This window comes from Thermobia domestica, chromosome 7 (genome assembly GCF_964235325.1).
Source record: "Thermobia domestica chromosome 7, izTheDome1.hap1.1, whole genome shotgun sequence".
Taxonomy (NCBI): domain Eukaryota; kingdom Metazoa; phylum Arthropoda; class Insecta; order Zygentoma; family Lepismatidae; genus Thermobia; species Thermobia domestica.
The window spans coordinates 252,941,738-252,958,843 of record NC_137460.1 but is presented as its reverse complement, the minus strand read 5'-3'; the positions used below and the strand labels follow the sequence as shown (position 1 = coordinate 252,958,843).

General features: G+C 33.5%; 1 protein-coding gene across 5 annotated transcripts in view; it reads right to left on the bottom strand.

The window, feature by feature from the left end:
• LOC145690823 (uncharacterized) overlaps positions 1-17,106 on the bottom strand; it is a 50,651-nt gene that overhangs the window by 4,343 nt on the left and 29,202 nt on the right. For 2 of the 5 annotated variants that reach the window (XM_081766133.1, XM_081766135.1), the window contains exon 2: positions 6,830-16,726. The exons of 1 other annotated variant lie outside the window; for it this stretch is intronic. In XM_081766133.1, the coding sequence (XP_081622259.1) occupies positions 16,375-16,726 (352 nt within the window). In that variant the 3' untranslated portion in view covers positions 6,830-16,374. 2 more of the 5 variants (XR_014132286.1, XR_014132285.1) reach the window with 2 other exon arrangements.

Sequence of the window (17,106 nt, the reverse complement as noted above, 5' to 3'; positions counted from 1 at the left end):
AGATAAAATACAATATTCTTACAATGTTACAAACATTCTGTACTAAATTCTAAAAGTAAAATGCTGATCTAATAGTGATTGTTTAACAGACATAATAACCTCATTATGGGAATTCTCTTTTTAATGTAATGTTAACTAGGTTGCAGTATTTGCTTTTCGTAATGAAGATAACAATGCATAAGCAATGTGAATAATTTTCATAACATTATGTCCTTCTTTCTTATTCGTGTGACATGATTTTAATAAACAAAAGTGATTATGTAAATAAAATTAAGTTAAATAACATAAAATATCGTATCGTTACCAAGAATCCAAGTCTAGTACTATAACATCTAATAATGTCCTATAACATCCCATAATATCCTATAACATCCCTTGGCGAGTAAACTTCGACTCATTTGTGCTTTCGAAAATAAAATAAAAATGTAATTTGCATAAAATAATATATAAATATATATAGTCTTGATATAATGTAAATAGAAAGAAAGATAAATGTAAAAATTAATGTCGATGCCTCAATATCACTCTTAATGTTTCACTTACAATGTTCAGATACTAAAATAATTATATAAAATAATTAAAATTTTAAAGATAAAATTACTGTCCATTTATATAGGGGAGACCGGGTATGGTTGTAATACGTTTTGGTTGTAACAAAGCGAGTAGTTTCTACGCTAATCACTAGATGTGGTTCATGTTCCAGTCAAAACACAAGCCCTTCATGCACGTTCATTCACTGTTTTTGTGTGAGGTAACAAGTGTTCGTCTTGAAGTTGTCGCGGTTTTGGTGTTTTTTGGGCAGATAAGTAAATTTTCTATATCCCTGAAAATATGTAATATTACAATATGTGTGCGAAATATTTAGATAATTTGAGTAAAATATTAAAAAGGATACTAATGAGTATTTGTTTACGTACGGAAACCAAACACAGAATCAACACAATTTTGCAAGTACTCTGGCAAAGATGGCTACCGTAGTATGAGGTTGGTTGTAACAAAAAAAAAAAAAAAAAAAACATGGGTCTGGTTGTAACGCTGTTACAACCAGCCCCACAGAGTAAAACAATGCATATGTAATTAAGTTTGTATTATTTACTTAAAAAATGTTTACCTAAATAGTGATTCTGTTACATGAACATTGTTTTCCCTCCCTCTCTCTCTCTCTTTCGTTCTTTGAAAAGTATATCCGCAGCTATAAAGGATACTGGTTTTACCTTTCTATTGAAGCAGATGTAATTTTAATCTGTAATAGTGAAATGTATGGTTCATCTTGTCATCTGACGAAGACAGCGATAACGCAATTTGCCTAGTTTGTTGTGAATTACTTTCCAAAAGTGCGCCAAGAGAAATGGATTCAATGTAATTTTTGTCATGGATGGGCTCATATTGTCTGCACCACTGTGACGGCGAATACAAATGTCACAACTGTGATTCAAATGATTCAATGTAGGTAAAAGTAAAAGTAGACTAGGTAACTGAAAGTGTAAATTTGAGTGTCGAAGTGCATAGGGTACTAGAGTAGATGTAGATGTGCATAGGGTCTAGTACTATGTTTCATATTATGGTTATTACAACAAATGATCTGCTGAAATTTTTAAGTTAAAATAAATATGTCAAGGCTAGGTAGGGTTACATTTCTTTAGGTAAACCTGATTTATAAAAGGCAAAGTAAACCTAAATATATCATACAATTCTGTTCATTCATCAAACTATTGGCTATTTAATTGTATGTATACTGTAAACTGTAGACCTAGCTATCCATTTGCTGCTAAGATATAATTCCAATGTGAAGAGAGAGTTATATATATACATGTAAAAAAAAACACAGAACTTTCATTAGTCATATAGTTCTCTAACGTATTCTATGTCATTCTCTGAACCTCTAACAGAGGAACATGTTAAATATCGATATTATAATCTAATTTTGTGTTAATATTGTAATATATGTAATAGCAATTATATCCACTTACCAAAGATACAACGCGTTACAACGAACACCAATCACTGTTACAACCAACCTCAACGTCGGGGTTGGTTGTAACATTTGGATAGTCTTTGTTTTTCCACTCTATCTCAGCAAACACTTTACATTATCTGATATTTGCTAGGTATTTTGAGAGAAGGATGTCCAAACTTCCGGTCACGTGCAAAAATTCGTATTTTTCTTCAATTGGAGTCTAGTTATGGATAAAAATGTAAAATGTGTTACAACCATACCCGGTCTCCTCTACATATATTGTGCAGAGATTGTCTTTTGCTTTATGCAATATTAAAATTGTAGTATCAGTTCAGAACACAAGGATGCGTAGAAATAAAGTTTGTGTAGAGAGTTGTTCCAGCACATTCTGCCATCTGGTGACGTAAAAACAAAACATTAGGGGAACAGTATAATAAATCACAGATAAGAATAAGTTCCGCCTCTACCAATGAATGAAATTCAGCGGTCTTTCTTGCTATAGGCGGGACGTGTTATGATTCGCTTTTACAGTTAGTGAGATACTTTGTACCAACGCCGATGGATACATGATATGCTGAAACAGTAGTTCACGCGCAAGTGGTCACATCCTTGTTAAGAAATAATTAAAAGAACAAAAATAATTATTTTTCTTATTCTTGAACTCACTGCATTTTGCACTTAAACACAAAAAGCACAATGCTCCAACGTTGGATTTCTGTGAAAATTTTACACTGAAAACACTATTTTTAATAAAATATTTGCCATCACTTTTCACTAGTTTAATCACTTGTAATTAATTATGGCGCAAGAACACATAATAAGGGCTGCACACTGCATAGTGATGAGTTGGAAGGAATTAGTTATTTTCAAGAGAAGAACTGGGTTATTGCAGTCTTTTCTGCGATGTGTGGGCGTAGACTCCGTGACGGGCATCTTCGAAAATTATGTTTAATAGTTGTTTTCCTGGTGAGTGTCTCGGCGTGGGTTGATGATATATTTTCACACAATTAGTTAATCTACTGATAATAAGATGCATTCACACTGCGATATAGTTTTATCGTCTTTAACAATTAAAGTCACTTGCTGCATCCGTTGCTTATCGAAGTGATTTTCTTCATGTTCAACAGAAGGTCGTGGTATGGCGAATGACATTTGGGAGGGGTTGGGGTAGGGATTCAGTTTCAGATAAAAGGTAGTCTTCAGAAAAAGTGGATTTAAGATATTGTTGTGTGTTGGTGAAAGAAGATTCATTTGAATAGTTAGTGTTTATTACGTGAGTGTTTGACCGTGATGAGCTTTGACCTTGTGTATAAGAATGTAGGTCAGTTTGAATTGTGCAAGAATGCGCGTAAAGAGAATTATGTTGAGGAACTGGTGACATTGATATATATGGTCGTTAATAAGAATAGGGGTAGAATCATTGTTCTTTTTAGCTTTCTCTCTGTTGAGAGCCAGTATATTATGATTATAATAAAAATTAGGGGAATAAGACCTCCTAATACTAATATCATGGTGTGCAGAATTACCGTAATCTGCATGCGTTGTAGAGAAACGCGTAAAACTAAGTATAACTAAAATGTATGCGAAATAATTAGATCATGTGTTAAATACTAAGATGTAGAGTCTAAATTATTGATGTTAATTTGTTGGTTCCATATAGCTTGTGAAAATTTGATAAGCAACTAAAATAGATAACACAAATTGTATCTTAATTCATAAAATAGTATGAATGTTTAACCATTATATATATTTTAAATTATACAATGGTACAGCATCTAAAGTCGAATATTTGATCGATTTTCTTAAACTGTATTTATTATTATAGTTCACTGTTTAAAAATGGCAACATATAAATATGCTTAGCATACATTCAAGCCATATATTAATATTTATCGTAGCTAGGTAATTTATAACTTAATACCCTGAATAATCAATAATTAATAACTTATTAATCTGTCAATAACTATTCAATTAATTGAATGTGTCAATTATCAACATATCAAGTATTTATAGTTTCAGTTTCTTATTCTTTTTTAGTTTCTAAAATTATTACGTTATTAAATAGCAAATTTAGGATGAATCTTAAATCTATGATCTTGAATTTGGCCTACTTGGGAACAATAATGTTCGTTACAGACTACATTACAGACTACATTGAAAGACTACATTATTTTCATGGATCAATAATTTGTGAATTTGGCCTGTTTGGGAACAATAATGTTCGTTGCAGACATGAAGCGTAGTATAAACATATTATTAGTGAATATTATTTCAGCTATATGGAGAACCGGGAAGTGACAGAACCTTAAGAGTTGGTGTGTAGGGAACTTACGCGCTGAAATAATGGCGGATGGCTACTTGTTGACAATTTATACACATGGAATCTTATATAGGTGAGTACCATAATTCATTTTAAAATATCAACTTATTATCTACTCTATTAGTTACATCGTTATTACAATATGTACGTATATGTGACTTGAAATATTTTTTTAAAATAAATGCTATAAAGCTAAATTCAAACATGAATTCTGTAGTGTCTCATCGAAATTTTACGTACTTGCGTACGGTCGCTAGCATTTACTTCTAGTCTTTTTGCTATAAGCAGCCTACTTTCGGTTAGCGAAGTCCGAATCTACAGCCTCAAATAACAGATAGAAACAAATGTAAAATTTCAAGTTGATAGATTTTTTAAATAGCTGAAATTAATCATTTTCTGAGCCAATGCTTTTCTTTTATATATATATATATATTAAATTATCAATGGTACTATATTGTCTTCAAAAGACATCCCATTTCCTGAATGTCTGAAAAAAGGTGTTAAGTTTCTCAGAAGATGTCTCAGTCGTCGTACCGACTCGCCCGAGAAAAGAAGAACAATAATATTACCATAGGATAATCAATATTTTTTTAAAACTTAGTTCTTACATGCCTTGTTGTATAATTTTAATCTTCGGATATCGGAAGTGTCAATTTTGGTTTGTTTCTTTTCGTTCACATATTTTATTTTATATGAGTTTTCGTTCACTTCTCTAGTATTTCACCTATTAATTTATATTTGTTGGAAAAACAAGCTGGCATTCCGGGCTTCTGTCCTAACTCCTTAATTAAGACTCGTTGACCTGGAACGAAATTTTCCTGTTTATATTTCTTTTCCCTATATCATCTCTGTTGCTTATATTGCTTTTGCAAGTTTTTGTATGCCAAATCGCAAGCTTCCCTTAGTGCTGTGAAACGTTCGTCGTTTTTTTGATGATTACAAGGTAAATCAAAATGTGATCTATTTTTTATCCTCGCATCATAACCATGAAGAAGATAAAATGGAGAGAATTTTGTCCCTTCGTGTACATGTGCGTTTAAAGTAAATACTATGCTTGGAAGAACAATGTCGCAAGAATTTATCTTTTTATCTACGTAGTGTTTTAACGTGTCCTGTAAAATCGCGTTCACTCTTTCCACTTGACCTATTGAAAAGTGAGCTCCAGTATCGGCAAAGTTTAAAGTTATTCCAAATCTTTCTACCATTTCTTCCATTATTTTACCTTTATGGGCAGACAGACGGTCGAGCAAAATTTGTTTTGGAATTCCAAATTTTAATATTAATTCTTCGTATATAATTTTTCGAGTTCTGCGCAAACGTTGGAAATTGACTTGGCAATAATATAGGGTGCGGCCATGTCAGTCATTACTAGTATGTATTTGTGTCTCTGGGTCTCAGACAATAGAAGGGGTCCTATCTCGTTGAGAACGATCGATTTCATCGGTCTATATTGAGGATATGTTTGTGGGTGTAACGTTATTTTTCTTTGTTTCCGTTTATTTACTTGGCACGTTATGCATGTATCACATTACTCATGTAGAAAACCTTTCAAATTGGGAATATAAATTTTCTTATATAAAGCATTGTACATTTTACTTGTACGCGAAATGACCTCCGCCCATGGGGTCACTATCAGCTTGGTTAAAGACTGCATCCCTCATACTATATGGTATACATAGAAGTTTCTTCCCATTAGCGAAACGATGGATCCTGTATAAACGGTCACCTTTAATTTCGTACATTTTCTTCTCTCTTTCTAAAGCGGGGAAACATTTTTCGGGGTCCTGGATCGCTTGACAAATCGATCCAAAAAAATTATCTTCTTTTTGCAATCTAGCGACATCTAATCCTTGTTGAAATGTTAAAAATACTCCAATTATTCGGGATCAAAATCTTGTTTTGTCTTCTCGATGTCTGTGTTTCTGCTTAAAATATCAGCAGGATTATTTTTACCAGCTATGTATACAGGAATACGCCGATAATTTTCTAATTCAAGTGCCCAACGAAGAAGCTTTGGTGATAAATTTGGAGATGTTTTTAAATAGGTAAGACTCTTACAATCCGTCAAAAGTTCAAATTCATTACATGCCAAAAAGAAATTGAATGCTCTGCAAGCAGAGAAAAATGCTAAAAGTCCTCCGGTCTTAATAATCTGCTGTAGTAACCCAAAGGTAACCAAGAACCATCTGATTGTTGTTGTAGGAGGACCGCTCCAATGGATTTGATGCAAGCATCTGTGCATAAGCGTACAGGCTTTCCTGGAACATAGGGCGCTAAAAGTGGTGCATCTAAAAGTACTTGTTTTAATTTTTCAAATACTTTCTGTTTTTCTTCATCCCAAGTAAATTTAGAGTTTTTTCTTGTCTTTCCAAGGAAACGGTTTTATATAATCGGAAAATGAGGTTGCGGATTCCAGAGATGTTTTCATGACAACAAAAGACTCCAGCCAGCACGTGGAGAAAGACTATTCTGCTGACCAAAAATCCTTAAAATCTCCAGACACAATTTCTTTAGATAATTTAAATTTTGTCAATCTAAGATATTTCTGAAAAGATAAAATACAAGATTCTTACAATGTTACAAACATTCTGTACTAAATTCTAAAAGTAAAATGCTGATCTAATAGTGATTGTTTAACAGACATAATAACCTCATTATGGGAATTCTCTTTTTAATGTAATGTTAACTAGGTTGCAGTATTTGCTTTTCGTAATGAAGATAACAATGCGTAAGCAATGTGAATAATTTTCATAACATTATGTCCTTCTTTCATATTCGTGTGACATGACTTTAATAAACACGTGATTATGTAAATAAAATTAAGTTAAATAACATAAAATATTGTATCGTTACCAAGAATCGAAGTCTAGTACTATAACATCTAATAATATCCTATAACATCCCATAATATGCTATAACAATAGCACAAATATTCAAAGGACAAGAAATACTTAAGTGAAGTCATTTTACACTACACTAGAAGTTTATTTTCACTTACGAAAGGTTTTTCATTTTTTTGTTCTCTGAAATTATTAACATCTCTTTAAGATTTTCAAAGGAAAGACTTTGTCTCTTGTCAGAAACAATTCGCTTTAGATGCGAATATGATCTTTTCACATCTACATATATCACTGGAGCATACTTGAAACTTTTAATTCGGGAAGGATCCATGTCACTCTCAACAAATGTATCAGCATCATTTTCCATAACACTAGCGATGTCCTTCAATTTTCCCAAATTTGGATTAACACTCACAACACGATCACACTTACGTCGAAAGTACTCGCCGTTGTCACCAGGTACAACACTCTGATCGTTGAGAGTGTCACTGAAGTTTTTCAGAGAACTAGCGAGAGTCTTTTCTTTTTCTTTTTTCAAGCTTGGCAATAGCATCTGGTAACTTCGCAAAATGTGTTGCAATGAAGACTAATTCCTTTTTCAAGGAAATCTTCTTAAGAAGCAAATTTAGAGTAACCTTGATTGAAGACGCATCATCCTCATCAAAAGTATCAATGATTCTTTTTCTGGGTTCAAAGGTGTTAGCATAATCGAGAACAGCTGTAATCCATGTACCCCATCTCGTTAGGCGCTAATTCGCCAAACTGACTTGTTCGCAAGGCAGCTTTCAGAAATACCTTTATCACGTTGGACACAAGAAGGTCAAAATCAGGAAAATGAGAACGAACTTCCTCTGTAATTTTACGTAGCGTGTGTGCCAGACAGGTGATATGCAGCATACTTGGGAATAGAACCTTAAGGGCTTTTGCTGCACTTTTCATATATGCATCTCCGTCTGTGACAAAAAGATGGTCCTTATCGTATTTTTAGTCATTCTGCCAATAGAATACTGGGAGATTTTGTAAAAACTTGGCGAATTGCAATGCCATTTACTTTTTCTAGAACTTCTGATGGAATCAAAAATGTTTGTGTGCCTTTTTCCCCTCCCAAAGTTCGAATTACAACGTTGGTAATGGAACGTCCTAAAATATCAAGTTTCATCAATTGAAATCCATATATTTTTGTCAGTTACACTTTTACGGATATCGTCAATAGTTTAGCTGTTCGCGCTATGAACGTAAGTCTTTTTTAAAGATGATTCTGTTGGAACTTTTTGTTTTGTGTATTTCTCGAGAAGGTTTCTAAAGAAAACATTTTCTATCTTCCATAAAGAAATGTCCGCGTTAATTAGAAGTTCACACAGATCATTCGCAAAACGAGATTCGTGACTGTTTCGAAGAGATTTTGAACTTTTTCACCAGCGGATTTGCGTGCCGTTCCAGAATTGTATTTTGCAGTGCTTATATGGTGTATTACAAAATAACGCTTTTCAGCGGAAGCCACAGTTTCACAAAACAATACAGAACTGTCTGTTGGAAACACAGTACGCCCGAAATCACTCACAAATTTTTCAAAATTATGTTGCCTACAAAGACGAACTTTCGGCATTTTGAAATACTTAAACACACAAGAATAACAGTTCTGTATCACGCACGCCTGAAATTAACAGTAACTGCCCATCTGGCTAATTCTGGAAATTAAGCATCTTCTTTTCTTATCCCAAGGACCGAACAATGCTTCAAAATTCCAAGAACTGAATAAGTACTAGCATCCTCCTCTACTTGTCACATTCCAACGGGAATAGACCGGTTATTATCAGACACCGAGATCGCTTGGACAGATAAGGGCCACCCAGATCTGTGGTATGTTGTTCATGAGTAAATAGAGTAGTGGAAGAGAAAACCTGTGAAAATGGCAACAATTTTTTTCTAAACTGTGAAATTGCATTCTTCCTGAAAACAGCATGAAAATTGCAATAAAGGCAGAAATATAATAATTTTGTCACTGTCTGTAATATCCAGAAATACGTCAATTTAGGAATTTCAGAGGGACAGTAGATTAACTTGAAAATTCATGGTCATAGTAGTACTCAAAATAAAAAAAAATCTCTATTAAATAGTTCACTGGTCAAATAGTACCATATATAACATTTTCAAAAATCTCTCCAGAAGCAAATTTTACCATACGCCAATTGATATATTTAGCTTCCTGGAACCGAAAAGTAATATTATTTTAACAGGCGATTAGAGTCAATTGCACGGGTAAAGAAATGTCGGATTAAGAAGAACAATGGAAATGATGCAGGAAAATTTGATGTAGGAAATTTTAATGTAAGAAATTCGATGTTTGCATAATACCTTTTACAAAAATCAAAATTTAATGAAATAGGGTTGAGAAAAATAACTTCTTTATTTTGTATACTGAATTTGAAGCGTGTACTGAAAGTTTCACGAAATTTTATTGGTTCCTGTTCGACTCTATTAAGGATTTTTATTGTTATCTGAGTCACATTTTCTTGAATAGAGTTTAGTTGTACTTTTTGCTGGACTTTGCATTTCTGTTTTTAACAAGATGCCAGGATGTGCGCTAGGGTTTTTGTCGGCATTTGATGGGTAAAATTCCTTGTTCTTGTCTGGAAAATGTTGAATTATCAGCTTTGATCCTGCCGTCTTTACAAAACTTTGTGAATTTAATATATTTATAATGTCTTTCACTTCTAGTATATAAACAAAATGAGCAAGGGAAACTTACTAATATTTGTAACACTAATCACTGCGTACTCTGAGGACAGCTCTTTGTAAATGGAGTGAACGTAGATTTAAAGACTTGTCATTCTCGAGGATAATTTGTAATTGTGCCATATTTCGTCCTGTCTAAGGAAATTGAGATGCCTGCAATCATGTATCTCTTCTATTGGCTATGTGTAAAAAATCTTATTGTTAGTATTTTGACCATTTGTGATCAACTTCATTATCCTACAATGTTTGGAAATATGATACACCTAAAACCCCAATTTCAAGAATTGACTACGTTGTAAATGTATGTGTTCGTCAGAATTTAAATGTAGTTAGTCATGAAGAAAACTTTTGCCTAATTCCATCAATCTAGGATATTTGAAAATACGAGTTTCTGATGCAACTTGTACACGATCAAAAAAATGTTGTACAAGATTTTGTTCAAGTCCATTCTATCTCATTTAAGTAACATTCATAACAGATAAGCGGCACAAGACATAAAAATATAGACACTAGACCTAAATTTTAAGTGCTGTGCCGTCTACCACCAAATAATTGTTAGATCTTTATTAGTTTAGGTCTTTTTCATCAAATATTTTTTTAGGTCTTCGGCTGCCAAATTATTTTTAGCTCTTCTTCCGTTTACGCCTTGTTCCGAAAAATGATTTATAGGTCTTGTGCCGTCTATTTGTTATGCCGTTTAGGTCTTGTGCATTTTTCATTTACTTGCCTTAGTTGTGAAATTCGCTCCACCACACGAAACTGGAACAATGTACCTAGGTAGTAACTAGTTGGCAATAATGTTACGAACGTGGCTAATTTCGACAGTAACAGCTAAATTGTAATGCTAAAATTATTAGTATCTCCATCATCTGTTTTATTGAGATAAAAATGAATTGCATTATATAACTTAGTTTATTCTAAAAACTAATTAAATATTTGGCCAAGAAATTCGCTTCACTAAAATGGAGATAGATAATTCCATGAAAAATTTCTAAAATAAATTAGAATGTTTAAAGAAGATGTTTTACGAAACTTTTCTTAAATCAAGCAAGCATTCAGAACTGCAATATATACTCCATTGAGTATATTTTATTAAAAGTAGGACAAAAACCCACTCTAAATTTCCAAAGTTAGAAAAAAAGTTAACCAAAGTTTACATAATTAGAACCGACGCTCAGTAGATATGTCACGAGTAAATAGGATATACCCACTGTATACTAAGAATGCAGTAAACCTAAAATTGAAAGAAAAATTATTAAGTAATATATTAGTATATTTCACAGTGTGTTGTAATAGTTACGTATAGGAAAAAATAGAACAACGCTAAACTACTAAAATAATATGGATCGTAATACATATACAGAAACTATTATAGAGTTACTTAGGGTTGCAACCATGAAACTTTTCTAGACGAACAGGCTTTTTACATATTAGAAGCAAATCAAAAATTTATTTCCAGGTTATTAAACTTTCTCTAAGACAATAAATATATACATATTAGGCACATACATAAGTATATCTTATTACTATTATATTTCAAGTTTATTACGTTTTGAAACTTGGGGCTTAATGCGTTAAGTTAAAGTAACAATTGTGGAAAATTTGCGGATAAGTTAATCATACGAAATCGTAAACTGTTAAGGAAAGTCTATTTATTTGACTGTGTCTACCTTATGTACACTTGTATGAAAGAATAAATATGAGTGATTTATCTTCCAGGACATACTACCACAGGTAGAATCGTTAATTTTTTTTGTCAAAAATAGTTTTCTTACGAAAGCAAGTTGTAAGAAAGGATTATTGGAAATACGTATCGTGAAAGAGGTGCAGTAAGATTTTTTTTAAAGAATAGTGTATTTCGGAAGTCTCTCAAGCTAGTAAAATGAGATTTGGGATATGAATTTTCTACTAGAAAATAACTGAAAATACAACACATAAAATCACAAGGGGCAATTCGTTTAATATTTACATTTCTCAATACTTTATCAGAAAATGCTAGTAAATTAAGAAATGACTTGCTTAAGTTGGATATGTGAAATTTGATATTTGAACTTTCAACTAAAAGTAGTAAAGTATAAATTTCAGCGTGTTCAAAATTACACTTCTACCCCTTGCTTGTGAGGTTTGGGAAGAAATATCTTTTATAGAAAATTCACCCAGTTAAGAAAATGAGAGTACAAATTGGATGAATATATATATTAAAATATTAGCGTAGTTTATTTTTAATGTTTTATTTCGCATTATATTATAAACATTCTTAATTTGCTGTAATTATTAACAGGTTTAATAAACATAAAACATACCAATCCTAATTTAGACACAAGGAGTTTGGTTTAGGAGTTATGCCATGGTTTGCTTCCTGTGAAAAAACCTATGATTTTAAATTCACGTACTATCACTACTTAGGTTTCAAAAATGTAATATATCAGAAATACTAATACTACCAGGTGTAGAAGATGATTTGAAAAGGTGAGGGTACGATAAGTAGCGGCATGACGTCACGCAGTTCCCCCTGCCTATTATTGCCCATTGCAATTGTTTAGAAACTGGGGGTGATGTTCATAATTTTTCGTGGTCGGTGGAAAGCATCCCCCTGCGTTCCCTCTCACTTTACCCCTGGGTACTACTGTTGATAACAACAATAATATAATTAATGGTAATATGTACACTTTTCCAAAGTATATTCGCACGCCTGAATTGTTTTTTAAAATTGTTAGTTTGGTATTCGGAGTAGCAGGGGTGAAAGTAAGAAAAAAACATGAGTTTTTGACACAGCGCACAATTTGCTGTTTGAAATCTCCTGTTTTTTCATATAAATATACTTTTAGAACAAAACAATACTTTAGTGAATGCAAAAACCTTTTTTTAAAAAAACGCATGCGCTTCTTGATAAAGAAAGGAAGACTATGAGAAAAGGATGTTAAGGAGTTCCTTATCTAACAATACAACCAGAGTAGTTCGACAGTTAATACCATATCAATGTGTTTTAAGTAGTTTATATTTGTGCAGATAGAATACTTTTTAAATCTGGTTCGAATCCCACTAGCAGACTTTTTAATTATCTGCAATTCTAATCGTATAAATGTTTTTTTTATATGTTTTACATGGGAGTGATTGACAATTTTCAATCCTAGCCAAAAATAAAACTTCTTACAATGATTCATAAGACTGTCGTAAACCAGAAAACTCGGAGTTCTGGTATTAGGGAAAATCACTTCCATCAATACTAGGTCGTAGTTCATTTTTGTCATAGTAAAATATCCTGCCTTTTATTCGTATATTCAAATTTAGTGTGTTAAAGTTTTATTTTATGCAGATTGCGATGAAAAGCTGATAAAATAGACAGGAAGAAGTAGTATTTTTATTGGGATAGTTGGTCGAAGGAATTTGTATTACTACCTTACTTTCATAGAAAGTACTGGAATATGTAGAGATGTATATATATATCTACCATTTTCAATTCTGATGTTGGATCAAAGTTTAGGATTTACTAATTTAAACTGGACCACGGCAGCAGTAATGCCTGTAGGAAGGAAACGTGAAAATTAACGGAGAAAGATTAAGAACTCACTGGAAGTTCAACTGGCATAACGTTCGAATACATTGAAACAAAAAATTAGCGAGGTAACTGAACTCTTTCTCAAGGAAGATGAATTTATTCATATATATACCCAATCATTACATATAATTTTGCCATCAAAAGCCACCCCTTAATATGTAACAGTTACTTCGTAACCTATTTGAATTTCATAGCAAATATCCACCTCTGTTTCCGGCCTATGTATAGTGACACATTTACACCATGTGAAAAAATGAAATGAAATCTTTGAGTTTTACGTCCCACGATTATGCCGGTTAGGCTAAAGGAGACGGTGAAGATGAGAAATGAATGAAATGGTGGAATGAAGAAAGTGGGAGGAAACGGGAGAACCCCGAGAAAACCCACGCACACGGTGTTTGTCCACCACAAAGTTCACTTGGCGGGATCTGGGATCGAACCCGGGACCCCAAGCACCAGAGGTGAACGCTCTACCACTGAACCACTACGGCCCTTACACCATGAGAAGAAGTGCTTTCGCTCTCGTGACATTTTCTCAATTAATAATAAAATAAGAAGCTGTAGCAGATTTCTACAATTCCGGTTGCAGTAGAAATGAAAGATTGAAGGAGGAATATATTCTTAGGGCGTTTCCCTGACTGCACAAAAAACAGCAACCTTTAGTCTACAGCGATGAATGTTAAAATCGGAAGTAGACAACTTTCTGCCGCGGGAAACACTTTTTTCCTATATATTACGTGTTTCAGTTCTACAAGGAACAACATTATACCTGAAAGTGGATTATATCTTTAACTTTCACTTTCAATAGGGTTGAGAGACAAGTTATTGTCTATTCTTTGGGTTCTAAATCGATTTTTAAATAAGACGCTTGTCTCTATCTTTGATCAATTTTAGTCTGTGTAGACCAATACGGAAATGGAAAGTTGAACTACACTTCTATTGGTTCCGGTTTTAGTACAGTGTAATAAGTATAGATGAAATGATATTAAATTTTGTGTTTTATTTCCCACGTTTATGCCTGTTAGGCTAAAGGAGACGGGTCAATATAGATTAAATGCATTCTTGGGATGGTCAATCTATAGTAAAAATTTAGTTTTCCGTATGCATATGTTTTCGTTTCTTCTCCATAATGATCAACGTTAAATAGGGATGCGCACGAGACAAGATTTAGCTGTCTCGTTTCGAAAATGTGCTGTAAAAGTGATGTCTCGACTCGAAAAACCAATATTTTTCTTTTGGAAAAGCTGTGTCTCGACTCGAATTTTCTCAGGAAAATTCTTTCTCGACTCGACTCGTGCGCATCCTTAACGTTAAAACCCGTAATTTTTATTTTTTTTTTATTACAAGCTTGATTATGACCTAGGTAATCAAACTGGATTCCTAACTTGTCACTAAATACTTAATGAACAAATTTGGTGGTGATGAATCAAGTAATTCTTACTTTTGTTTCCTGTTTTAAAGACGGACGGGCACACGTGGTGTGTAAATAAGAACAGAGATTGATAACTCGCGCCCCTTAGCAAGATTTGTTCGTTGCTGTACTACTCTCATCTACTAAATAGAAGTTGTTTCCAACAGTGCCGGGTTCGATTTCCAAATCGAGAACTATAGAGAGATGTATTGATGATTTTATTGTTTGCCACTCCTGCTGCTGGGATCATAAGTAGCATGCTACATATAATTGCACCTACCAGACAATGTGCTTCGTTGATATCAGCTGTGTATTAAAGTCAATGGAGAACTGTTTCAGAAACGTCTCTTAGTATTACCGTGCTTTACGTGACTCTTCTCACAGCATGGCATGTTTTCGTGTATTGTACGCTTGCTTTTAATAATGTCTTGGAGCTTATATGCTTTTAAGAGGCATTCTTTCCAGATCTTGCATTCTCGGGAATATCACCTCCCAGCGAGATTCCTCTATTCGCTTCTTCTTAGTTTGTTTGCGGAATACCATCTTGCTTGACATGCTTCTCTGCACCCTGACGTGTTTTTGAATTTTTACTCCTATTGTAAAGCACACTGTGCACAAAGAATATCTACGGCGTTGCATTCCTGCAGTTTGCCTTTCCGTCAGGTGTTAAAGGAGTAGTGCTATATTTTGTGCATTATTACCGTTTCTTCATGATAGACCGTGAACCGTGTGTAGCATACGAATTTGAGGAGTGCTTTTCCTTATTTAAAGTGCCAACTACTGTCTCCCAATAAGTGAGACACGACAATGTTCATTACTATCAAGTTGTATCAAAATTTGAAGGATACATGGTAGAAAGAGTTGAGATTTATTTCCAGCGCGGGACATGGATGGATTTGTGTTACTTTACGTTGTATCAGATTGTGATCATATGAAATGCAACACTTTGTATTTTATCTAAAATCGTGCAAGGCCTTAACTTTCAGTTCAAGGTTAGTTAGAGGGGCAGGATTATGAATGTCAATTAGTTTTGTATTTACTTAATAAGCACTCATGGGAAACCATACCACTCTGACACAAGGCTTATTCGATTTCTTTTCTCTTTCACCTATGTGTATTTTGATGTCTTACCAAATCTAAATGTTGACTAAATCGCTTCCCGCATCTTTCGCACATATGAGATTTTTCACCGCTGTGTATTCTCATGTGTCTCACCAAATTTGAATTTTCGCTAAATTGCTTTCCGCACATTCGGCATGTAAAAGGTCTTTCACCAGTGTGAATTCTCATGTGTTTTGCTAGAAATGGACTTTCACTGAATGCCTTTCCGCATCTTTTGCACACATGAGGTTTTTCACCTGTGTGTATTTTTTAAGTGTCTTCCCAAGGTTGAGCTTACAGTAAATGTTTTTCCGCATATCTCGCATGTATGAGGTTTTTCTCCAGTGTGTACTCTTATGAGAGTTTCTAAATGAATTCTTTCACCAAATCCCTTTCCACACATTTGGCACGTATACGGTTTCGCACCAGTGTGTATTTTCATGTGCCTTGTTAAAGGTGAAATTCGAATAAACCTCTACCGCATGTTTGGCACATATGAAGTTTTTCACCTGTATGTATTAACATGTGTACTGTTAAAGATGAACGTTGTGTAAACCCCTTACCGCATGTTTGGCATGTATGAGATTTTTCAGCTGTATGAGGTTTTTCAGGTGTATGTATTGTTAGATGTCTTGCAAGGTCTGACTTTCTACTAAATCCCTTTCCACATTCTTGGCATGTGTGATTCTTTTCTTCTTTTATTAACACGTGAGATGTAATTTTCGAACGTTCACTAAATCCCTTTCCAAACTCTTGGCTCGTAGGACGTCTGTCGCTGGTGTGTATTAACACATTCGCTTTTCTAAAAAAAAAAAAAAAAAACATGTTTACCGAACGTGTAACAAATTTAGCAAACAACGAAGTGGAAATCAAGGTAAATTACATGAGACACGAAAGAAATACTACCGCTTATAGGTAAAATACAAGAACATAAATATCGCGTTTTAAATGCCTGGCGCTTCCAATTAAATTATATGGAATCTAGTAGAAATATGGTACCGGGTATTATCAGAGAGTTTCAATATCATTTCTATTATCCAAACATAGTGAGGTCTTTTAATTTACTATCTGAAATTCTATCTACATTTATATATACGATATCACACTTAACTGAAATACAAACCTCGGTATATATGGTGGAGTATGGAATGAATATATTATAATGGGTGAAAAAGAAGGTAC